Source organism: Mus caroli, chromosome 14 (genome assembly GCF_900094665.2).
Source record: "Mus caroli chromosome 14, CAROLI_EIJ_v1.1, whole genome shotgun sequence".
Taxonomy (NCBI): Eukaryota; Metazoa; Chordata; class Mammalia; order Rodentia; family Muridae; genus Mus; species Mus caroli.
The window spans coordinates 42,245,448-42,271,751 of record NC_034583.1 but is presented as its reverse complement, the minus strand read 5'-3'; the positions used below and the strand labels follow the sequence as shown (position 1 = coordinate 42,271,751).

At 36.2% G+C, this 26,304-nt stretch overlaps 2 protein-coding genes across 2 annotated transcripts; both read left to right on the top strand.

Moving 5' to 3' along the window:
• Positions 1-8,635: 8,635 nt before the first annotated feature.
• On the top strand, positions 8,636-9,617 carry LOC110309859 (olfactory receptor 4N4-like). The gene has a single exon (XM_021182591.1). The coding sequence runs from the start codon at positions 8,653-8,655 to the stop codon at positions 9,577-9,579; it is 927 nt and encodes a 308-aa protein (XP_021038250.1). The 5' UTR covers positions 8,636-8,652; the 3' UTR covers positions 9,580-9,617.
• A 14,772-nt stretch (positions 9,618-24,389) lies between these two features.
• Positions 24,390-25,419, top strand: LOC110309860 (olfactory receptor 4N4). The gene has a single exon (XM_021182593.1). It carries the CDS (start codon positions 24,404-24,406, stop codon positions 25,328-25,330), a length of 927 nt encoding a protein of 308 aa, XP_021038252.1. The 5' UTR covers positions 24,390-24,403; the 3' UTR covers positions 25,331-25,419.
• The last annotated feature ends 885 nt before the right edge of the window (positions 25,420-26,304 follow it).

Sequence of the window (26,304 nt, the reverse complement as noted above, 5' to 3'; positions counted from 1 at the left end):
AGAGAGAGAGAGAGAGAGAGAGAGAGAGAGAGAGAGAGAGAGAGAGAGAGAACAATATTTAGAAATAAAATCTGTCACAATAAAAAATATTGCTTGAGGATATTCACAGAAACCTGGGAGGCTCACTAGTGACTCAAGAGCAATTATACCTTTGTTGTTTTGAATAAGAAAAATATGACCCCCATAAGCTCATATTTTTTAATACATTATCCATAGTTGATGAAAATGGAAGTATTTGGGAAGGACTAGCAGATATGGCATTGGTAGAGGAGGTATATCACCAAAAAATGGGCTTGGAAGTTTTCAAATCCCAGCCCAATTCCAGTCAGCTCACTCTTTTTGGCTTGTGGTTGTTGTCTCAACACAAGCACTCAGCCACTTTTGCAGCATCATGCTTACCTGCCTGCTGCCATTCTCCCTCCCTGATGTTTCTATCTCTCTGAAACTGTGAGCCACCAAATTAAGTGCTTTTATGTAAATTGCCTTGGTAATGATGTTTTTCCATGGCAATAAAAAAGTAAGTAAGATGGATGGATGTTGGTACTAGAGAGTGCCATATTACTGTAACATCCATCTTTAGAGAAATGTGGATGAGTTTGAGTCCTTAGACTAGGAAAATGGTTGAATGTTGTAAATGTACTTAAAGAGTGGTCCTAGTAAGAACTTAAGAAATTAGTATTGCTAAGAGCCATGTGGATTGTTCAGGCCCAGCTCAACATGTTTCAGAGGAGCACAATATTAACAACGAGGCAAAAGAACAGTCTTGAATATTTTGAAAAAAAAAAAAAGCATGGCTCTTTTCTTCTTGTTCTAAAAAGTCTTGCTGAAGCTAAATTTAAAAGTTTTGGAATAATTTCTTTGGTAGAAGAATTTTCAAGATTATGTTGACTATGCTGTTTGACTATTAGTTACCACACTTACATAGATCCACAATAGAAAAGAGAACATGGGACAAAAAAATGTAAAATGTATAATTTAGAGAAAAAGATCACCAGGAAAATTTAATGTTGGAACCATGGTTTGTGTTCGGGAAAAAAAAAAAAAGAGTAGAAAAAAAGGAATGGAACCCTCAGGGTGAGACCTCACCCAGTTAATCCCACAATGTTGAGATAAAATGGTGAAAGTAATCATCCCTGCCCAACAAGAATGGAGAGTTTGTACACATTTAATTCCAGGAGGGGCCAGATTCCATACCAAGATGACATCAGAACTTGGTAGCATCAGCTCCTGAGGTTCTGGATTTAGAGTCATGACAGATCCAGGAGTAATTTCATGGTTCAGGAAGGCCACTGTGGCCATGCTTGTGGCATAGCTACCCTGTCATGGAGGTCTTAAGAAGCCATCATGTAAAGCTGTGACTGAATTGTGTGGGAAATGTCAGGTGTTGGAAGTCCAGAGTTGTGTAATGTCTGCCAAAGAGAGTTCCATTCAGGACTGGGGACAGTCCAAAAATGAAGAGTGTGTTGCGTTTATCAAAATTAGAAGGGTGAAACCATTTAAGCCTTTGGACATCAGACATAGATATAGGCTTATATTTTTTCCAAACCTACTTTATTAAGGGTTCTTAAATGCTTCAACTTGTCTTCCAGCCCACCACCCACCAGCGGTAGTGGAAAGCAAGGTCATCAGTAAAGAGCAGCATCAGCAAAACTCAGTGAAGACCAAAGAGCATGGAAAGGTGAACGGATGTCACAGCACCGCTTACCTTTCTAAATAGCATGTGTTCTCTCAATCATCTGCTCTAGCAAAACATCACATGCCCCTTCTCCAGACAGCTTAAGACACTATGTATCTGTTTTCAGCAAAACATCCTTCATAGGACAGTTTTCAGGAAAGCATCACATGACACAACTGAGTTTCCAAAGAAGTCAGAAATTTCCATTTCACATAGAGTTATAGGATTTGGGATTTTCCCTACTGGGACTTAGTCTAGGTTTGGTCCAATATTTCCTAACTATGCACTCTTCCCTCTCTTTTGGAATGTCAATGCCTAGTCTGTGGCACTGTATGGTGGAAGTATGTAATTTGCTTTTTAATTTTGATTATCCTGGGGGTTAGAAGTTAGAGACTGTCTTCAGTCTTATAAGTGCCATGAACTTTGGGGTTTGAAGATATGTTAAAATCTAAAGGCTATGAGGACTTTTACAGTTTGACTAATCATACTTCATAATATGCTGCGGTCCCAAGCATATAAGGAACAGAATGTGGTGGTTTGAATGAGGGTGACTCCCATAGGCTCACATATATATTTATATATTTGAATGCTTGGTCTCTAGTTGGTGGAACTGAAGCCGTTTGGATAATTTGTAAATGTGGTCTTGTTGGACAACAGTCACCTGAGGCAGGCTTTGTGGTTTCAAAAGCCCATACAATTACTGATTAGTTTTCTTTCTGTCTTATTATCATCATCCATACATGTAAGCTCTCAGGTACTGCTCCAGTGCCATCTTGGCCTATCTGATGTCTGGCTCACACAATGGTGTCTTATTGACAGTGTCTTTTGCATTACAGAAGCTTTGCAGTTTCATGAGGGCCCATTTGTCAATTCTCGATCTTACAGCACAAGCCATTGCTGTTCTATTCAGGAATCTTTCCCTGTGCCCATTTCTTCAAGGCTTTCCCCCACTTTCTCCTCTATAAGTTTCAGTGTCTCTGGTTTTATGTGAAGTTCCTTGATCCACTTAGATTTGACCTTAGTACAAGGAGATAGGAATGGATCGATTCGCATTCTTCTACATAGTACTACCGGAGGATCCAGCAATACCTCTCCTGGGCATATATCCAGAAGATGTCCCAACCGGCAAGAAGGACACATGCTCCACTATGTTCATAGCAGCCTTATATATAATAGCCAGAAGCTGGAAAGAACCCAGATGCCCCTCAACAGAGGAATGGATACAGAAAATGTGGTACATTTACACAATGGAGTACTACTCATCTATTAAAAAGAATGAATTTATGAAATTCCTAGGCAAATGGATAGACCTGGAGGGCATCATCCTGAGTGAGGTAACAATCACAAAGGAACTCACACAATATGTACTCACTGATAAGTGGATATTAGCCCAAAACTTAGGATACCCAAGATATAAGATACAGTTTGCTAAACACATGAAACTCAAGAAGAATGAAGACTGAAGTGTGGACACTATGCCCCTCCTTAGAATTGGGAACAGAAAACCCATGGAAGGAGTTACAGAGACAAAGTTTGGAGCTGTGATGAAAGGATGGACCATCTAGAGACTGCCATATCCAGAGATCCATCCCATGATCAGCATCCAAACGCTGACACCATTGCATTCACTAGCAAGATTTTGCTGAAAGGACCCAGATATAGCTGTCTCTTGTGAGACTATGCTGGGGCCTGGCAAACACAGGAGTGGATGCTCACAGTCAGCTAGTGAATGGATCACAGGGCCCCCAATGGAGGAGCTGGAGAAAGTACCCAAGGAGCTGAAGGGATCCGCAACCCTATGGGTGGAACAACATTATGAAATAACCAGTACCCCGGAGCTCTTGACTCTAGCTGTATATGTATCAAAAGATGGCCTAGTCGGCCATCACTGGAAAGAGAGGCCCATTGGACATGCAAACTTTATATGCCCCAGTACAGGGGAATGCCAGGGCCAAAAAAATGGGAATGGGTGGGTAGGGAAGTAGAGGGGAGGGTATGGGGGACTTTTGGGATAGCACTGGAAATGCAATTGAGGAAAAGATGTGATAAAAAAAGAGATGGCATTTATAGCCATATTTCCTATTCTTCTTATGAGAGGCAAGGGACTAATATTCTTTCTGTTCCCTCTTTTGTAGTGTTCCTGAACCTTAAAGAGTATGGGCTTTAATTTGGCCTCACCCTTTTATGTTTTGTGTCATTAAAACTTACATCTCAAAGAGGTAGTGACATAAACCTATTTTTAAGTTTATCTTATTTTTAAGTATATCTTACATAATTTAATTGTCCCTCTATGGTAATTGTTTTAATTTAATTATCTTTTGTATTGTTTTGTGTCCCAAGAATGAATTGAGAAACAAAACCTTTAGCTAATTCATTTCTATAGTACCTTTAATACTTATATTGCTATTAGTTTATTTATTTAGATTTATCTATTTTATTTCACATGTATGAATATTTTGCTCACACATATGTATGTGTATCATATGTGTGATAGTGCCAGTGAAAATCAGAAGGAGGTATCAAATACCTTGGAACTGAAATTATGGTGACTATAAGTCACCGTGTGGTTGCTGGGAACCCTATCTAGATCCTCTACCAAAGCAACAAGGGCTCTTAATTCCCTAGCTATCTCTCTAGTCCCACAATTTAATTTGTGTATATGTGGGCTTGTGAGGTGGCTCAGTATGTAACGGGTACCTACTGCCAAGCCTTTCTACCCACCCAAAATTGATTCACTGGCAAAAAAAAAAAAAAAAAAGGAAAATAATGAGAATTGACTCCCCAAAGTCATTCTCTGACCTAAATAGATGCAATGTGAAATGAATATACAAGCACATGTACAATATATATATATATATATATATATATATATATATATATATAATAAAATGTGATACACTTTGATACATATTTCTTTCTACAGACTTGCACTGAGTTTTTAGAACTCATCCTTGTAGATATTTAGACGATCTGAATCAAACAACTTCTACCATATTGCCAATTAGATATATTGTTCACTTTATATTGCTTAAATTGTTTGATTTGAGGTGTTTAAACATATTCAAGATAGCTGTAATTTTCTTTAGTATACTCTTAAATGTTAAAAATATGCTAGTTTTGATGTTTAGTAAACTACAAAAGAGAATGTTACATTTGTACTTATTTATACCTCCTCTAACTAGTATATACTTGTCATTTTTGGAGTTTTAAAATGGGATGAGGAACTGTGGGAGGGGTTTTTATCTTGCTTTTCAGGTGGGTTGGGTTATTCAAGGTTTGCTGTGGTGGATTATATGGGTTCTGATTTTGACAAATTGTGTTGGGTTCTGTTGTTTATGAACTTGCACTTGCCTCTGGCCATTTGGTTATCTCTGGTGTTATGGGTGTCTCTGACTGGATCCAGCCTCCTTGGAGGAATGCAGTGCTGTCTCTGGTTAGGGTGGGCCTCTTTAATTTCTAGCTAGAGTAGGCTTTCAGTGTCCCTGGTGACTGCAGACCTCCTGGGAGGCAAGCAGGCTGTAGGGTGTGGAAGGTTATAGGCCTGGGTAGGAAGCAGAGTAGAAGAAAGATGGAGCTCAGAGGGAGAGTGTTGGGGGTTGTATCTGGAGCCATTTGAGCCCTGTGGTTGTCCCAGATGGCCTGGGTATTTAGGGGAGTTTCTTGCCTGTGTCTCTGGTTACTGCATACTTCCTGGGAGGCATGCAGGCTTTGTGGGCAGGTATTGGGTGGGTCTGAACATTTTAGTAGGGAAGGTTACATAGCTCAATGAGAATTAGAAAGTTTGAAGGTTTTTGAGAGCAATCTCTCCCTTGCATTTGGCTAAAGATCCAACTTCCAGTCTAACATTTGAAAAACAGAAAGTTTCTGGTCTTTTGAAAGACCAATCCAATGACTTCTACTTCTGATTGGACAATACAGTGGAATCTGAATTCCAATTCTGACTCTGGATGAAGATATACCATTTTTATCTGCTCCAAATATCAGAACATTGAATATTTTCTATTAATAACCCTTTACTTCAGAGCCAGATCCTACTGGGCCTGTCAATCAACTTGTCAGTAAATTTGGATTTTTCAAATTGTTTCTTTTCTTTATATAGTACCCTCAACCCATTAAGCAGGAAAGTGTTCTTAATTATTTTAATTTTTTTTTAGGGATGTGCTGGCTTAGTTATTATGTAGTTGGAGATTCTCCTCCAATAACCACGATGTCATTAGCATTGATTAATCAGCTAGATTTTCAGTACCAGGCAAGATTTCCCTCCTGTTTAGTGGGTCTTAAGTCTAATTAGAGGTTTATTGTTTACTGTCAAAGTATGCCTGCCAGTGCTGCACCTTCAGGTTATTGTGCCATGCTGGTTGTTGCTGTGATTCATAGGCATCACAGCTGAGTATGACTTCAGTTGGCTTTCTCCTTTGGAAGCTTGTATAGCCTTCTGGTATCATGATAGGTACCTTCAGGTGGAAAGAGACATTTAGATTATTCCTTCTCAAGGGTCTCTAATCAGTGACAAAATATTTGTTTTAGAACCCACTGCTTACATTGCAAATCTTGACTTATATATATATTTGGACATTTAAATGAAGTAAACCCCTACTTTCATTCTTTGTCCATTACCTGGCATTTTGACAGTACCCACAGGAATTCTTTGTAGTTTAGTTAGACTTCAAATTCCCAAAGCCCATTCTCCATTGCATCATAAATTACGTCAAACTGTAAATAGCCCCTCTGTTGTAAAAAAATAATATTAAGTTGTAACAATCAGGTGTTGCCTATTTCATTTGAGGGGAATGGAGATATTTGCTCTGTAAGAATATTGGTGCAGTTAGTGAGGTAAATGTTCTTCCTATTCTTCACATTTATAAAGAATAAAACAAACATGCAAAAATATAATTCCTTAGGTTGTATACTTACTATCTTGAATGCACAGAATGATTTATGAATGCCAAATTTAAGTGCATTCTCACTAATATAGTTCTTTCTCCTTCAGATATTTGATTGTTTTATTAGGATTGCATAGTGTTTAAAAAATAGTTTTGCTCTTTGCCCTTAGGCATAACTTTATACCTACCAACTAAAACAAGTAAGAGGATTTAACAATTAATTAATATGGAAATGTTATATTGAGAATTGAAAAGAAAAATTTTTTTTTGGATCCTAGTTTTGAAAAAGAGCAACTCCGACATGGTTTCCTACAAAGCTGGGAAAAGAGGTTCTCCTTGTACAAGTAATACTGATGAACACTGATCTGTGGCTTTGTATTAGGCTGAAGTTAAACATATGAAAGTTTTGATTTTATAATCTTAGATTTATTAAGTTAACAAATGCAACAATTTGAGTCTAAATTAAAAAAGAAAATCTGTATCACACTTATTTATTTCTCAGAGCTTATAATACCTTATGCACTCACACATTTATAAAAATGATATTAATCATATCCATTAATCTCTGACTCCCTGTTAGTGTCTTCCATGTTTTCCTTCAAATTACATGTTTTCATTTTACATGTTAATAGTAATACCGAGTTCAGTTAGTGCTGCCAGTGTACACATATGAACACGACCATCTATTATACACATTTGGAGTTTTGTTATGCTTCGAATATAATGTGTATTTATCTATATATTTATTTTTAGTATACATACATGTGTATGTATGTGTGTGTGTGTATGCATGTGTGTCTGATCTAATGTGCTAATTCTATAATTTTAACCCAAGAATATATGGAAACATATCATTATTAAATATATCAATAAAAGGACAAAAGAGACAGCTGTATTATAAAAGAATAAAATAGAGACAAAGAAGATCTTGGACATTTAAAAGAGGTAAAAGTTTAAATATTTGAACTGATTTTTAATTTGAGAGACTTGCCCTTTTACTCCTTTTTTCCTCTTCCAATCTGTTTATTTCCAGTTGTAGATAATGAAGTCCTCTTTACTTCAACTATATTTTCCATTTTCAATGATATTACCATTTTTTTTAAAATGCATTTTGGAAGGAAGACGGTGTAAAACAATCTCTATAAGACTGAATTATTTCTATGTAATATAGGAGCCTTTGTTTACTCAAATTTCACTTCACTCACAACCTCTTTGTGATAAAACAAATAGCTTAAAGATTTCTTTGTGTTGTTGTCAACAAAAGAATGACATTATAAAAACTATAAAACTGAAAGATATCTTCAAAATCTTCTATATAAATACATGCAATGAAATTTTTGCTGCAACTATGATAACATCCAAATGTCAGATTTATTCTCATATAGAGCATACTCCTCAGAGGGAGATTATCATCCAGAAAAGCATCAGTTTGTTCTTCAGCTGCCCAAAATTTTCTGTATTCACATTTGATTAATAGCTACATCTTCACTAAGGAAAAATATCCTCAGAAAATGAGGGATTTTTTGTGGTTACTTAGAGAAAAGTTTTTAAGCCATAACTGATGTCTAGAAAACAAACATCGACTGATAATATACTTCAATAGTTTTGATAAATAAATACACATATGAAACAATTACTTTATAGTTAAGACATAGAATTTATGTATTATTCATCTTAAGTAGAAATCTTTATCGATTTCCTTGAAAAATATATACATGAAGACTTACATCCATACAGATAAGGTTGTCTTCTTTATACAATAACCAAACCAAACCAAACCAAACCAAATCAAACCAAACCAAACCATTTTCTTTTAGGGCAATTAGAAGTAAACCCAGAACAACAGAATCTTTTACCTCATACAATAGTCAAATAGAAGTTCTGGACTAATGCTGAGACAAAGGTGTGGCTTAAAGAGTAAGATGTTTGTCTATTATGAAATGTAGAAGCTAAAGGTCAGAGGAGATGGTTTTATATATAGAGAGATGAGATAATACACCATTGTCTAACTATGCTTCTAGAATAATAGCTATGTTCTAGTTAGAAGAGACATAAAGAATTGTTTTATTTGTTGATGTTGTGTAGGGACTGTTGATGGAGACAGAAAACAGGACAGTTGTCACAGAATTCATCTTCACAGGACTGACAGAGTCACTTGACATCCAACGCTTGGTCTTTGTTCTGAGCTTAATTTTCTACATCATCATCTTGCCTGGAAATGTCTTCATCATCCTCACCATCATATCAGACCCTGGACTTACTGCCCCTCTTTATTTATTCCTGGGAAATTTGGCCTTCCTGGATGCCTCCTACTCCTTCATTGTGGCTCCCAGGATGTTGATAGACATCTTCTCTGAGAAGAAGATAATCTCCTACAAAGCCTGCATCACTCAGCTATTTTTTTTGCACTTCCTTGGAGGAGGGGAATTTTTACTACTGGTTGTAATGGCCTTTGACCGCTACATTGCCATCTGCAGGCCTTTATATTATTCCACTGTCATGAATCCCAGAGTCTGCAATGTGATGTTGTTGGCTCCCTGGCTTGGAGGTTTTGTTCACTCCATTATTCAGGTTGTCCTCATCCTCCGCTTGCCCTTCTGTGGTCCAAATCATCTAGATAATTTCTTCTGTGATGTCCCACAGGTCATCAAGCTAGCCTGTACAGACACCTTTGCTGTTGAGCTCCTTATGATTTTCAATAGTGGCCTGCTTACCCTTGTATGCTTTCTTGGTCTTTTGACTTCCTATGCAGTTATTTTATGCCATGTTCACAGGTCAGCTTCTGAAGGAAAAAACAAAGCTATATCTACATGTACCACTCATGTTATCATTATATTTCTTATGTTTGGACCTGCAATTTTTATTTATACACGTCCATTCACTGCCCTATCAGCTGACAAAGTGGTTTCTTTCTTCCATACAGTAATATTTCCCTTATTGAATCCTGTTATTTATACCCTTCGGAATCAGGAAGTAAAAACTTCCATGAAAAAGTTATTTATTCGTCAAGTAATTTGTTAATTGGGTTTTTAAAGAAGAAATCAGGCAGGGAAAATTTCACATGGCATTTATTAAGTTATATAATAAGTTATGTTCTTGATTAGATCTTGTTTTTCAGATACTATTATATGCAACTTGATGCGTTTATACATAGCAAGATATTAAAATTGTTTTAAAGGATGTGAAAGAATGAATAGATTTATCTAAGTACAATAGATAAGTGATAGTTATATGTATTCAATTTTATATCATGTGTGGATTAATACACTTAAGGGCTTTATGCTAAAATCAGTAGTTTCAGTATCTCCATAGCAGTAGTAATACCATCTTTGTATTCAAGCATCAGAACAAGTAACTGACAGTTCTGTCTGTTGTGTAATGAAACATGACTGTTAGATTCTATAAAGAGATTCATTCATTTTGGTTCATCAGGGTTCTCCATGCAAAGGCTACCTTGGCTCTCCGAATAAGAAATATACCATATTCTTTTACTTTTCTAGACCAAAGTATAATGACATTTGTATTGGACTCCATTGCTCTCATTTTTAAAGCACTTGCAAAATAGGATATTGCTATTTCAAAGTCTATTTCTCAAAGTATTATGAAAAATAAAGAGGAAAAAAGAAAGTCTCATAATGAAGCTGCTTTAACAATTACACAGGCACATGATTGACCACACTGAGAAACAACACTTATAGGCCAAAAATGGACTGAGTTTCCATATAGCAAATTCTATATGATATACTAGTGGTTTGATGGCCAGTGATTGTTTCTAGTAGTCATTATATTGATTTAAAGAATTTTCAACAACTATTTTATGAATGAGTATTTTGCCTTTATGTATGTTTGTGCACTATATCTATGCCTGTTGTCCACAGAATTCAGAGGAGGGTGACAAATCACCTGGAACTGCAGTTATGAATGAGAATCAATAACTATTGTTAGAATTGAACCCAGCTCCCCTGAAAGATCAGCAAATACTCTTAACCACAGAGATATCACTTGGGCTTCTAGTCAACAGGTTATATCTATATCTGTTCCTGTTCTCCTGTCTTAGATACAGGCATTATGTCAGTGCTTTCTGGACAAAAGAGGAGAGATCTTCATTCCCCTTTTCATAGGTTTAGTGTGTGTTCAAATTCCTCATGAAAATACACATGTCAAAGGAAACCCAAGGCAGACACTTGGATGATTGTACCCCTTTTATGTATCCTGTCAAAAAGTATCTATCTCTTTTTATACTTCTTTGTGATGTCAATTTCTGTCAAGTTTGTATCTGTCCCCAATATCCTTAATCAAGCACACAAACAACTGAGGTTGTTTTATGCCATTGCATTCCTTTAAATGTTCAATTTTGATAAAAATTGAGAAAAATATAAAAGCTATTTTTATTTTGAGATTATATCTTAATTATAATTCTTTCTCCTTTCTTTTTTCCTCTTCAAATGCTCTCATATACCCATCCTAGCTCATTGTCAAATTCATGGCCTCTTTTTTCCATTGTTCTTGAGCATATATATATATATATATATATATATATATATATATATATATGTGTGTGTGTGTGTGTGTGTGTGTGTGCGCGCGCGTGCCTGTGTTTGTATATACATATATATTTCTAAATATAAAGTTTTGTGTCCATATAATGTTACTTGAATGTATGTGACTGGGGTTCATCATTTGGCATGGGACAATAAGTTACTGTCTTCTCACCTTCAAGGATTTGAACTTTACTTAGTTTCCTGTAGTGTTTTGTGTGGGACTGAGGATCATGAACTTTATTCCTCCAGTTTGGCATGTTCATCTCACATTTAGGCTGTCATGTTGATGAGAAGTTACCTGTATAAATTCTGATGTTACTAGGAGACATATCTCATAGCAAAGTCCCTGATCTTCTTACTATTAAAATTTTTATATGCTCTGTTCCACAGTGCTCCCTGAGCCTTAAGTGTGGAAGTGTTTTGTAGAACATATATATCATAATCCCCAACAATTTATAAATATTCTTACAGGCCTACACACGCCGAGTTCTCACCTCTCATCAAGAAAACCTCTTCTCAATAGACAGAGAATATTATAGTAAATAAAACCCATCAAAATACAGATCTATGGATCTATAGTTTTCTGTCTAGCTAGTTGTTCCTTTTTAGTTTTACTGTATACTTGGGTATATTCTCTTATTGCTATCTTCCTGTGGAAGCATTTTCTGAATTCTCCCTATTCTGGTATATGGCTTTGACACACTATATCCCATATTGCTCCTTTCCTGGGAAATCATTTCCTTGTTCTCTGGGGATTACTCTTCATTTTCTCCATGGAACAGTAGAGTAAATTTTTTATGGTAAAAAAAATATGAGAAGGAACACACACTCTTTCTTAGTATATATAAATAAGGGGCAAATTTAAGAATACAATTCTGAAGCTGGGTGTGGGGGTGCACACCTTTAATCCCAGCACTTGGGAGGCAGAGGCAGGTGGATTTCTGAGTTTGAGGCCAGCCTGGTCTACAAAGTGAGTTCCAGGACATACAGGGCTACACAGAGAAGCCCTGTCTTGAAAAACAAAACAAAACAAAACAAAACAAAACAACAACAACAACAACAACAACAACAAAAAGAATACAATTCTGAAAGAAAACTGAGATAATGATAATGTAGAAATAAGCTTCAACTAATGAGTGCTAGTGCTAAATGTAATGCCCAAGGTACGGAGTTTTCCAAGGAAAAATAAATTTTGGACACAGAATTATGCACCTTGGGTATTTTGATTAAATTGTTAAATATATGATTTTCTCCAAATGCAGTTAATTAACATTAATGGTGTAAAAAATAAGAAACATTATGGAATGTACTGTATTAAATTGAAGAATACACTTAAGTAGAATTTGTAAAAAATAACTTGCCAGAATTATGTTAATTAATTGAGAAAATCCAGGCAGCATCATACATGAACTTCCTGTAATTGTGACAGTATGAACAAGCTCAGTGCATATTAAAGCCAAAATGAATCCAAGCATAGAGAAGGGAGGTAATAACAGACGAGGTAATATCTCTTATTACCTATGGGTTGAGGGAGAACCTTTTTCTTTGATGGGATGCCATATTCAAGGTGAAAGACACAGGTTCATAGGAAGTAAAAACTGTAATTATTATGTGAAAATAAACAAATAAACAAGAAGATACAAAGTTGAATAGAAAGGGAAAGGGGAATGGATATGGGAAAAGGGGGAAGGGGTAAATATGGTCCCAACACAATTCTTCAAAAACATGGAAAGAGCAATTCTCAAATTCATCTGGAAAGGAAAAAAAAGAAAAGAAACAAAACAAACAAACACAAAACAGAATAGGGAAAACAATACTTAACAATAAAAGGATGGCTGGGGGAATCACTGTCCCTGACCTCAAGCTTTACTACAGAGCAATAGTGATAAAAACTGCATGGTATTGGTACAGAGACAAACACGTTGATCAATGGAAAAGAATTGAAGACCCAGAAATGAACTCACACACCTATGGTCACTTGATCTTTGACAAAGAAGCCAAACATATACAATAGAAAAAAAGAAAGCATCTTCAACAAATGATGCTGGTCTAACTGGCTGTCAATATGTAGAAAAATGAATATAGACCCATATTTATCACCATGCACAAAGCTCAAGATCAAGTGGATCAAAGACACAGCACCTGATACACTGAATCTAATAGAAGTGAAAATGGAGAAGAGCCTTGAACTCATTGGCACAGGGCAAAATTTCCTAAACAGAACTCCAATGGCTCATGTTTTAAGATCAAGGATTGATAAATGGGATCTCATGAAACTGGAAAGCTTCTGTAAGGCAAAATACATAGCCAATAAGACAAATAAGCAACCTACAGATTGGGAAAAAATCTTTACTAACCCCACATCAGATAGAGTGCTAATATCCAAAATATATAACAAACAACACAATCAAAAAATGGGGTATAGAATAAACTGAGAATTTACAACAGAGGAATATCAAATGGCTAAGAAACACCTAAAGAAATGTTCAAAATCCTTAGTGATCAGAGAAATGCAAATCAAAAGAACCCTGAGATTCCACTTTATACCAGTCAGAATAGCTAAGATCAAAACTTTGGGTCACATGTTGGTGAGGATGTGGAGAAAGAGGAACACTGCTCCATTGCTTGTGAGATTGCAAACTGGTACAAACACTCTGGAAATCAACTGGAGGTTTCTCAGAAAATTGAAAGTAAATCTACCTGAAGACTCAGTTATACCACTCTTGGGAATATACCCAAAAGACGCCCCACCATGCCACAGGGGCACATTTTCTACTATGTTCATAGAGGTCTTGTTTGTGATAGCCAGAAGCTGGAAACAACCTAGATGTTACACGAAAGAAGAATGGATACAGAAAATGTGGTTCATTTACACAATGGAATACTACTCAGCTATTAAGAACGAGAATATCCTGAGTTTTGCAAGCAAATTGATGGAACTAGAAAATATCATCCTGAGTGAGGTAACTCAGACCCAAAAATGACATGCATGGTATGTACTCACTAATAAGTGGATATTAGCCAAAAAAAAAAAAGTCCTGAATACCCATAATACAGTCCACAGAAACAGAGCCTGAAGGAATGACCATCCAGAGACTGCCCCACTTGGGGATTCACCCCATAAACAACCACCAAATCCAAACTCTAGGCAGATGCCAACAAGAGCCTGCTGACAGGAGCCTGATATAGCTGTCTCCTGAGAGGCTCTGCCAATGCCTGGCTAATACTGAAGTGGATGCTCACAGTCATCCATTGGATGGAGTACAGGGTCCCCAATGACGGAGCCAGAGAAATACCCAGGGAGCTGAAGAGGACTAAAGCCCCATAGAAGGATCATCAATATGTATCCCGAGCTATGGTTCTCGCTGGCAAGAACACACTTGGGACAACCGGAATCTTCTGTAGCAAAAAGCTTTATTGCTTCTTCAAGAGGGAAGACCCAGACCCCGAAAAATGGGGTCGCTTATATAACCCTCAGCCATGGCGTTTCAGCACCTGATGTGGCATGTCAGCTCCTGATTCGTTGCTCGCCCATCACCCCACTACTACGTCCCGAGATGGGCAGTGACTAAGCATGAGTTCACTCTCGCACTTGCACACAAGGCTTGTTTACTAGTTAGGCACAGCGGAGGCCAGCACCATCTTATAATGGCGATTGCTTGAAGCTCGCGATTGCTGGCTCTCCACAAATATGAACGAACCAGTACCCTCAGAGCTCCTTGTAACTATACCACCAGTCAGAGAAAGCACATGGTGGAACTTGTGGCTCTAGCTATATTTGTGGCAGAGGATGGCCTAGTCGGTCATTAATGGGAGGAGAGGTCCGTGGTCCTGTGAAGGCTCTATGCCCCAATAGAGTGGAATGTCATGACCAGTAATGGGAGTGGGTGGGTTGGGGAGCAGGAGGAGGGGAGAGGGGATGGGGAAACTAGGAAAGGGGATAACAGTTGAAATGTAAATAAAGAAAAAATCCAATAAAAAAAAAAGAAATGTAAATAAAGAAAAGAGCTAATAAAAAAACTCACAAGAAGCCGGGCGTGGTGGCGCACGCCTTTAATCCCAGCACTCGGGAGGCCAGAGGCAGGCAGATTTCTGAGTTCGAGGCCAGCCTGGACTACAGAGTGAGTTCCAGGACAGCCACGACTACACAGAGAAACCCTGTCTCGAAAAACCAAAAAAAAAAACACAAACAAACAAAAAAAACCTCACACACACACACAAAAATGTCAACAACCTGAAGTGCCCAAATGAGGATGCCACAAGGGGGCAGGAAGGGACCTGGGTGGAAAAGGGAATGATGGGGGAGGGGTGGAGAGGGAACCATGATTTGGTATTCGGTTGGGAAAAGAACTGAAGTCCCTGAGAGCCGGTAGAAAGAATGGAAACCCCAACCCTGGGAGGTAGGAGGTTCAGAGGATCCTCCACAATGTACCAGAGACCTGGGAGGTGAGCGACTTTCATAACTGAAAGAGAGCCACCTTAGATGAAATGACCTATATTGGGGAGAGGGAACTTGCAGAGCCCACCTTCATCAGAAAGACAGGGAGTCAGTTGAGGGATGGAATTGCCATCCCACAGTCAAGACTCTGACCCATAATTGTTCATGTTTGAAAGAACTGCAGGGATGGAAATTGAGAGGAGCCTGAGGAAAAGACGGTGCAGTGACAGGCCCAAAGTGGGATCCAGATCAATGGGAGGCCTCAAGACTTGACACTATCACTGAGGATATGGAGCACTCACAAAAAGGGACCTATCATGACTGCCCTCTGAAAGACCCAACAAGCAGCTGAAAGAGTAAGATGCAGATATTTGCACCCAACCAATGGACAGAAGCAGCTGACCCCCATGGTTGAATTAGGGGAAAGCTGGAAGAAGCTGAGGAGGAGGATGACCCTGTAGGGGGACCAGTAGTCTCAATTAACCTGGACCACCGAGATCTCTCAGATACTGGAACACCAACCAGGCAGCATACACTAGCTGATATGAGTTCCCCAACACATATACAGCAGAGGACTGCCAAGTCTGGGTTTCATCAGAGAAGATGCACCTAACCCTCAAGAGACTGGAGGCCTCAGGGAGTTTAGAGGTCTAGTGGGGAGTTGAGGGCTGAGGGGTGGGAACATCCTTTTAGAGAGGGGGGCAGGGAGACATATGGGATGTGGAACAGTTGGAGGGTGGTCTGAGAGGGGAATAAAATCTGGAGTTTAAAATAAATTTAAAAAAATTCTCAAAGACCTACTAATACAAATGAGTGAAAATCTAAAGTTGTACTAAGTATGCATGTAAATTATATCTTAGATAAAAGATGTTTTCCATGTTTAAAAAGATTTTATTGCATACAAATTATACAAAATTGTGGATTTAATTTTACCAGTTACATAACCTCTGCTATGCACATCAATCATATTTGCCCCCCATTGTCCTCTCATTTCATCCACTCAGGGTCTCAGAGCTCTGCCTAATGTTTAACTGTGGGTCTCTGCATCTATTTTCAACACTTGCTGGATAAGCCAGTCTAATGATGATTATATTAGGCTTTTGACTATGAGTATTGCAGAATATCTTTATGGATCATTTCATTTACTTTTAATTTTTTATTCATTTACTTATCCACTGTATGTATGTATGCATGCATGTATGCATGTATGCATGTATGCATGTATGTATGTATGTATGTATGTATTTATTTATTATGTATTATGCATTATGCATTATGTATTATGTATGTATGTTTGTATGTATGTGATACTGTTTGATTCAATTCTGGGTTCCTAAGCTCTCTAGCCTCTGGTTCCTGACCACCTATGAGTGTCATGGGTGGGCTCCCTTTAGTGGTATGAGTCTCAAGCTGGTACTGGATGGCTATTCCCTAATTTCTGTGCTACCTTTACCTCAAGCTCATTTTGTAGTAAGGGCAATTCAAGTCAAAGGTTTTGTGGTTGGGATGATGTCCCAATCCCTCCACTGGAAGTCTTGCATAGTTACAGGAGATGGCTAGTTTAGGCTTTGAATCCCCCTTAACTGGGGTCACCCTTGTAGATATCTAAAAGTTTCCTTTGCACTAGGTCTCTAGCCCATCCAGGAGACGCTCCCATATTCCAGCTGTGTCTCGTAATACTTCCTCCCTTCATCCTCCAAATTGATCCCTCCTGTTCTCATCTCCTCACATCCCCAGTGTTCTTCCCCAACCCCAAAATCTATTCTATTTTCTCTGCTCAGGGAGATTATGAATCACTTCCTTGAACCCTCATTGTTAGTTAGCATCTCTGGGTCTATGGATTGTAGTATGATTACTATCTATGACTAAATGTCCACTTATTAGTTAGTACGTACCATGTTGCTCTTTCTGGGTCTGGTTTACTTCAGTCAGCATGATTCATTTTTTTAGTTCCATCCTTTTGTCTGAAAATTTCATATTACTTTTTTTAACATCTTGGTAATGATCCATTTGTAGATGTACCACATTATCTGTATCCATTCTTTGGACAAGGAGTCTTTGGGTTGTTTCTAGTTTCTAGATATCACAAATAAAACTGCTATTTGCATAGTTAAGCAAGTGTCCTAGTGGTAGGGGAGAGTATTTTTTTGGTATGTATCTAGGAGTGCTATACTTGGCCTTGAGGTAGATCAATTTCCAGTGTTCTGAGAAATCACCATATTGCTTGCCAACATGGCTATAAAAATTTATATCCTACCAGCAATGGAGCAATGTTTCTCTTGATTCACGTTTTTGTCAGCATGCACCGTCACTTGTGGTTTTGATCGTAGCTATTCTGACAGCTGTTAAGATGGAATCTCAGAGTTGTTTTGACTTGCATTGCCCTGATGACTAAAGTTACTTAACATTTCTTTAAGTGGTTCTTGGCTATATTAGAATCTTTGTTGAGAATTCTGTTTAGATCTATATCCTAATTTTAATTGGATTATTTGATTTGTTTGTGTCTAGGTTTTTGAAATTTTTATATACGTTGGATATTAGCCCTCTTTCAGATATGGAGTTATTGAAAATAATTTCCAGTTTTGTAGGCTCTTGTTTTGTCCTATTGACAGGATCCTTTTTCTTAACAGAAGTGTTTCATTTGAATGAGATCCTATTTATTAATTGTTGATCTTAGTGCCTGCACTTCTGTTGTTCTGTTCTAGATGTCTCTGGTGCCAATGTGTTTAAGGCTATTTCACACTTTCTTTTCTATCAGGTTCATTGTATCTGGTTTTATATTGATGTCTTTGAACCATATGGATTTGAGTTTATGTATAAGTATGGATCTATTTGCAATCTTCTACATGCAGATCAGCACCACTTGTTGAAAATTCTTTCTTCCATTGTATAATTTTGGCTTCTTTATCAAAATTCAGGTAACCATAAGTCTGTGAATTTATGTCTGGGTTCAATTTAATTCCACTGACTAATCTGTTTGTTCCAAAGCCAATACCATGCAGTTTTTATTATTATAACTCCATAGTAGAGTGTTTCAGCTATCCTTGGTTTTTTCCTTTTCCATATTAAGTATTATTCCTTCAAGGTCTGTAAAGAATTATGTTGGAATTTTGATGGATATTGCACTGAATCTGCAGATTGGTTTGGGTAAGGTGGCCATTTTTACTGTTAATCCTACCCATCTATGATTATGGAAGATCTTTCCATCTTGTGATATGTTTTTCAATTTATTTCTTTAAAGACATAGAGTTCTTGTTATACAGGTTTTTCACTTAATTAGAGTTAAGCCAAGATACTTTCTCTTATTTGTGACTACTATGATTGATGTTATTTCCCTAATTTCTTCCTCAGCTTGCTTATTGCTTGTATATAGGAAAGCTACTACTTTTTTGATTTGGAATTAATTTTGTATCTAACCACTTTGCTGAAGATGTTTCTTAGCTATTAGAGTTCCTTGATGGAATTTTTGGGATGTCTAATGTATACTATCATATCCTCTTAGAAGAGTGATGCTTTGACTTTTTCTTTTCCAACTTATATCCGTTTGACATTTTCTAGTTGTCTTACCACCCTAGCTAGAACTTCAAGTAGTACATAGATTTGAAAAGACTGTACAGTCTTGTTCCTGATTGTAGTGGAATTGCTTTGAGGTTGACTCCATTTAATTTGATGTTGGCTACTGGGTTGCTATCTATTGCTATTATTATATGTAGTTAGGTATGCATCCTGTAGTCCTGGTTTCTCCAAGACTTTTATCATGAAGGTGTATTGGAGATTGTCAAAGGCAATTAGGAATCTAATGAGATGATCATATATGTGTGTGGGGGTGGGTGTTTCCTTTCAGTTTATTTATGTAGTAAATTACATTGACAGGCTTTCATACATTGATCTGCCCCTGTATCTTTACAATAAATCCTATCTGATCATTGTAGAGGCTGTTTTTAATATGTTCTTGGATTTGGTTTGCAAGTATTTTAAGTATTTTCTTGTTGAAGTTCATGAAGGAAATTGGTCTGAAATTCTCTTTCTTTTGTAAATCATTGGGTGATTTGTATTTCAGGTAGCTGCATAGAATGAGTTTGGCAATGTTCCTTCTGTTTCTGTTTTGTGAAATAATTTGAGGAATATTGCTATTATCTCTTCTTTGTAAATCTGGTAGCTTCTATACTAAAATCATCTGACCATGTTTTTGTTTGTTTGTTTTTGCTTTTTTTGTTGTTTGTTTAGGAGATTTTAATGACTGCTTCTATTTCCTGAGGAGTTATAGGTCTATGTAAATTATTAATCTTGATATAACTTTGATAAGCTATATATATCAAGAAAATTGCCCATTTCATTTAGATTTTCCGAATTTTCAAGTTTTTGGAAAAAAAGGACATTTGTCATGTTCATCAGGGTATTTTAGGGGATTTTGCTTATGTTTCAGCTATTTTGGAATCTTCTGTGTCTTCTCTGATAGTATTTCTGGGCTCTAGTGGAGACAATATTGCCCTGGCTGTTATGGACTATGTTTTTATACTGACAACTAGGTATTTGTATCCTGGCCTGCTCATCTGGTATCTCCCCAGGTAATGCCTGCTGATGTAGGAGGCTAGAAGTGAGGGAAGGACATTTGTAGGAGGAAATCTTTGTGATCTATTGGTGATGGGGTCAGCGAGGAAAGGGAGACTGCATCAGGTGTTCTGATAGAGAGCTGAGGAAGAGATTGAGGTATGGGATTTGAAGGAGCAGGAGAGATGAAAATCTCCAGTCAGCTTATGCACTTTCTCTGCAGGAGTGACCTGGGGCTGTTCATTTTTCTATTGAGAAGAAAAACTGTACAATATATTTTACGTATTATTTACCTTTCTCAACTCTTCCTAGATCTTCCTCATTGCTCTACCCACCAAACTTCATGTTCTCTTTCTCCCTCTCTAAAAAGAAAAACACTCCAAAACAAACAAACAAACAAACAAACAAACAAACAAATCATAAAAAAAACTAAAAATGAGAAAAACCAATGACAACAAATAAACAAATTCAGGAAGGGGAAATCAGCTTTCTCGATAAGAGTGTTACTGGTTATATCGATCATATTACTGGGGACACCTCATGTTTAGAAGCAACTGGGCAGCATAAACTAAGGTTTTATAGAGTGTGACTTTACTTTTAGTAGTATTTACAGCAAAACTGGCCTAGAATAAACAGGGCTTTATTTTCTTTTTACTAAGGGAGTCATTTAAAACATATGATTATATTTGTTTTGTTATGTTGCCTGTTGAATATAGACTTTGATTTTCAATACGTATTGTTTTAACACTAGATAGGGCATTCCTAGTGCATGGCCAAATGATAATGGGATTTATTTTAATGGATAAATGTTGAAATACGCTTATAAAATTTGGTCTGCTAGATAAACCANTAACATGACGTTAAATTATCATAATTAACTTTATCTTTGGCTACCTTCTAAAATTTCTTTTAGAAAACATTCATTTTCTTCTTAATCATATTTAACATAATATAAAAAAACAAAATCTATATACTATCTCTATTAAAGGAAAGCATTTAGTGTTTTAAAGACTTTTCAAANTGATAACTAATAATCCATTCAAAATTAGTGACAGATTCTTCCTAGAAGGATAAAGAAAAACAGAAAATTTTATCTACTAGACAAATAAAAACGCTATCACACAAAAGATTGCATTCTGACTANAGTGAAAAGACTGCCATGGTGTGTCTTAGCTCCTGCTTTACTATAAAACTCAAGATGATGAAGTTTTAGATTCACATTTCCCATATAAATACATACCAACTTCATCTGAAAACACATATTTATGGAGTTAAAAAATGATGGAAGATACTTATCTTCAATTATACTCACACTAAATACTTCATATAAGTGCGTGTTTCCTTCATTTTTTCATGTTTCTCAAATTATAAAAACTCTTTTATAGTTAAATATTTGAAAAATGTGTTAATGTTATTTAATAGTGCAGTGTGTTTTTATGTAGTAAAATGATGGTATTCATTATTTAATAAAATTAAAAATTTGTATATTATTTCCTTTCATTAATCTTGATTTCATGTGCCCTATATTAATTGAAAATAAATTTCATGTTTAAAAGATTTCAGTGTTTTCAATTTCTTCATAATCTCTCTGTCATTTTTTTTTCAGTAGAGTTTGGATAAAATTAATCAAAAATTTAAATGTTTTTATTTTTTTTTTAATTTTTTGAGACAGGGTTTCTCTGTGTAGCCCTGGCTGTCCTGGAACTCACTTTGTAGACCACGTAGATCTCAAACTCAGAAATCCGCCTGCCTCTGCCTCCCAAGTGCTGGGATTAAAGGCGTGCACCACCATGCCTGGCTAGAGAAAATATTTTTCAATCTTTCAAAAAATCCTGTTTGAGCACATCTATATTTTTATACAAATTCTTTTATCTGAATGAAACAAATTGATTTATATTAGAAATATTAGAAAATTATAAATTAGATGTTCTGAAAAGCTATTAATGAGTTCCAGATTTGGTAAACTCAGTTAACTCTAACTCTAGACAAACGATAAACCTTTAAAGCAAATATAGGACAGTGACATTGTACTTAATGATAATATCTCTTTAGTCAACATAGCTTCTAACTCATCTTAAATAATTTTCCATCTTTCTTTGGCCTCTTATATATTAGGATATTCTTATATGTCATACTAATATATTCTCATCAGTCATATGTGGGAAAATAGACATCACATCCCTCAGAGTTAGTATAAATTAACCTCAGATTATTTCTAAACTTGCCTTTGTAAGCTCACATATTTTTCCATCTTCCATGGAGTAGAAAACTAGTTGGGCATTAGTAAAGATTTAAGGAAATAAGGAAAACAACACATTGTAATACAGGGTAATTTTCTAAATAAAAGTGACATGAATTTCCAATACATTAACATTCATAGTGTTTCATATATTAGTTTTATCTTATGTCTAGTTTATTTTTTTAATAATAACCTGTTGGCATTTTGACAGTTTTCACTAAAACTCTCTATAGCTTTGTTAGACTTTAAATCCCCAAGGCCAATTCTCCATTGCATCACAAATTAGCTGTGAATCTCATATTTTAGCAGGGATCTCTGCTAAAAAAGAAATTAAAAAGTTGGAACAATCCAGTATTGTCAATTTCCTTCCAAGAAGTGATGTTTGCTGTGTGAGAGTATGGTGTGCTACTAGGTAAATGTTCCTATTGTTCTTCAAATTTACAAAAATAAAAAATAAATGTAAACAGATATAACTGATATAATTATTCAGGTGTTACCCTTACTGTCTTGGGTTCAAAGACATAAAGCAGACATAAATCAATTTGTGGATGCTGAATTATAGTGGATTCTCAATAATATAGTTCTTTCTTCTGATATTTAGAATATTCACATTAGGAATGAATTGTGTTTACTAAATATATATCATTTTGATTTTTTAGCCACACATTTTATATAGCAGATGAAACAAGTGAGAGAATAGAGCCAACAATAAATACAAAAATGGTATGATGAGAATTAAAAAGAAAATATTTCTTAGGATCCTGGTTTTATAAAATACTAGTTTTATTTTTACAAGAAATGCTGACAAACACTAATCTCAGGTTTTGGGATCAGGTCGAAGATAAGCCAATGTCATTTTGATTTTGTAATCTGAGATTTGTAGAGTTATCAAATCCAAGAATTTCACTCTGAAAATAAGGAAATGCAATCTTCATCACGTATTACTTCTTAGAATTTTGAATACGTTGTGCATTTTACATATTTATACAAAGCATATTCCTTACATACATCTACTACTATGTCTCTCTGGGTCCCTTTAGTGCCTCCTTCCCTGTCTTCAAAGTATATGTCTCTCAATGCATGCATGTGTGTGTAACCATTATATACATTTTGAGCTATTGTTTTGCATAGGATTCAATGTATATGTATCTTTATATGTATTTTATGAGTAGACAAATATGTAAAAATTTGTGTGTTTATGTGTGTGATGTAATGTACTTTTATAATAGATTAATAATATAAGGAAATCTATGTACATGGGTGTGTGTACATATAAATAGATACATATATAAAAATTTACTAAATATAAATTCACATATAAGAATATATGAAATCATATACACATATTCAATCCACAATACAATGATGATATATGAACAATACAATTAAATGACAAGCCTTAAAATAAAATCAGATAAAAATATACATGTCATGAAATTAATGAGGTTTTTATAACAGTAATTTTGCTACGGAGTACAGGCTCATAGCAAGATAAATAGACAGTATAATATCTATTTGCCATTCTTGAATCAAACAACAGTTCTCTAATTACACCTAGATACAAAATACATCTTCTGTAGGGAAAAATGAAATGTTCTCAAGAAATAAGTGGTTTCTAGCACTCTTATGGCATAATTTGATTCTAAAAATATCAACAAATATACAGGTTACTCATTTTGATGAATAAATATACACATGATAAACTTAATATCAATCCTCATCCAGTCCCCTGTAAAATATAGTTATGAGAATTTTTGATACAGCAAGTTGTTTTCTCTGTTAGGGAAACATAATCTCTTTCAGGGCAATGGAAATTAAACCCAGAGCAATGAAATCTATTATTTCATGTGAGAAACAAGTGGAAAGTTTGTATTAACACTGGCAGGAAGGTGTGGCTGCAACAAGATGTTTACAGTTATGAAATGTAAGAACTAGAGGACAGAGGGCATGGTTTTGGATATGAAGAGATGAGAGAATATACCAGTGTCTAACAATGCTTCTAGAAGAATAGCTATGATCTAGTCAGAAGAGACATAAAGAATTGCTTTATTTGTTAATATTGTGTAGGGACTGGTGATGGAGACAGAAAACAGGACAGTTGTCACAGAATTCATCCTCATAGGACTGACCCAGTCACATGACATTCAGCGCTTGGTCTTTGTTCTGAGTTTAATTTTCTACATCATTATCTTGCCTGGAAATATCCTGATCATCCTGACCATCAGGTCAGACCCTGGACTTACTGCCCCTCTTTATTTCTTCTTGGGAAATTTGGCCTTCCTGGATGCCTCCTACTCCTTCATTGTGGCTCCCAGGATGTTGGTAGACTTCTTCTCTGAGAAGAAGATAATCTCCTACAAAGCCTGCATCACTCAGCTATTTTTTTTGCACTTCCTTGGAGGGGGTGAAGGATTACTTCTGGTTGTGATGGCCTTTGACCGCTACATTGCCATCTGTAGGCCTTTACATTATTCCACTGTTATGAGCCCTAGAGCCTGCTATGTGATGTTGTTGGCTCTCTGGCTTGGAGGATTTATTCACTCCATTATTCAGGTTGTTCTCATCCTCCGCTTGCCCTTCTGTGGTCCAAATCATCTAGATAACTTCTTCTGTGATGTCCCACAGGTCATCAAGCTAGCCTGTACAGACACCTTTGCAGTTGAGCTCCTTATGATCTTCAATAGTGGCCTGCTTACCCTCCTTTGTTTTCTTGGTCTTCTAACTTCCTATGCAGTTATTTTATGCCATGTTCGCAGGTCAGCTTCTGAAGGAAAAAACAAAGCTATATCTACATGTACCACTCACGTTATCATTATATTTATTATGTTTGGACCTGCAATTTTTATTTATACACGTCCATTCACTGCCCTATCAGCTGACAAAGTGGTTTCCTTCTTTCATACAGTTATATTTCCACTGATGAATCCTGTGATTTATACCCTTCGGAATCAGGAAGTAAAAACTTCCATGAAAAAGTTAATCATCCGGCATATTATTTGCTAATTGAGTTTTAAATTAGCAATCATTTGATAATTTTGCATGGCATTTATTGTTATAAAACAAATGTTGTTCTTGAGTATATTTCATTTTTCAGGAAGTATATAGGCAAATTGACACAGTTATGTACATTTAGCAAATAGTGTGTATGTTTTAATGCTTGAAAAAGGAATAACAGAGTTGTTGAAATATATACAATGAGTGTGTTAAATTTAAAGAGCAATTTATCAGATGTATGAGTGAAAATCTCTTAAGGTCTTTGTGCTGGCTTGTTTTAAGTCAGCCTGATACAAGCTAGAGTCATCTGATCAGAGGAAACCTCAATTGAGGAATGCTCCACAAGGTCTGGCTATGTGGCACTTTTTAAACTGATAAGGAAGGACCCAGCACACTGTGGAATGTGTTATGTGGTCCTGGGTTTCTGAAAGCAATAAGGCTCAAGAAGCCAATAGCACTATTGTATGGATTTTGCTCTTGCTTTCAGGCTCCTGCCCTGTTTGAGATCTCAGTCTAACTTCATTGATTGAAGGATTAACCCGTGGAATTGTAGGTGAAATAAACAATCTCCTCCCCAACCTGCTTTCGGTCATCTTTGTTCCATCATAGCAATAGGATCCCTAACTAGGATAGACTTTAGGTTGAAACAAAGAATTTCAGTATTCCCAAAATGTAATAACATCTTTGTATTTTAAAGATAAGTAAACTAATCCATTATTCTGTTTGTTGTGTAATGCTTCATGACCATAGGATTCTATAAATAGGTCAATTCATGATGATTCATGGATGAGTAAGATAGAAAACATCAATGGTCAAATGGCAGAGGGCATTCTGCTGCTTTGCTGAGGTCTTTCCTTGTTCTCTATATCACCTGATATAAACATCAAGCAAATTTCTTTCTTTCTTTCTTTCTTTCTTTCTTTCTTTCTTTCTTTCTTTCTTTCTTTCTTTCTTTCTTTCTTTCTTTCTTTCTTTCTTCTTTC

What these genes read in the sequence shown, in the direction of transcription:
- LOC110309859 (XM_021182591.1), top strand. Translation starts at nt 8,653, where the DNA reads ATGGAGACAGAAAACAGGACAGTTGTCACAGAATTCATCTTCACAGGA.
- LOC110309860 (XM_021182593.1), top strand. Translation starts at nt 24,404, where the DNA reads ATGGAGACAGAAAACAGGACAGTTGTCACAGAATTCATCCTCATAGGA.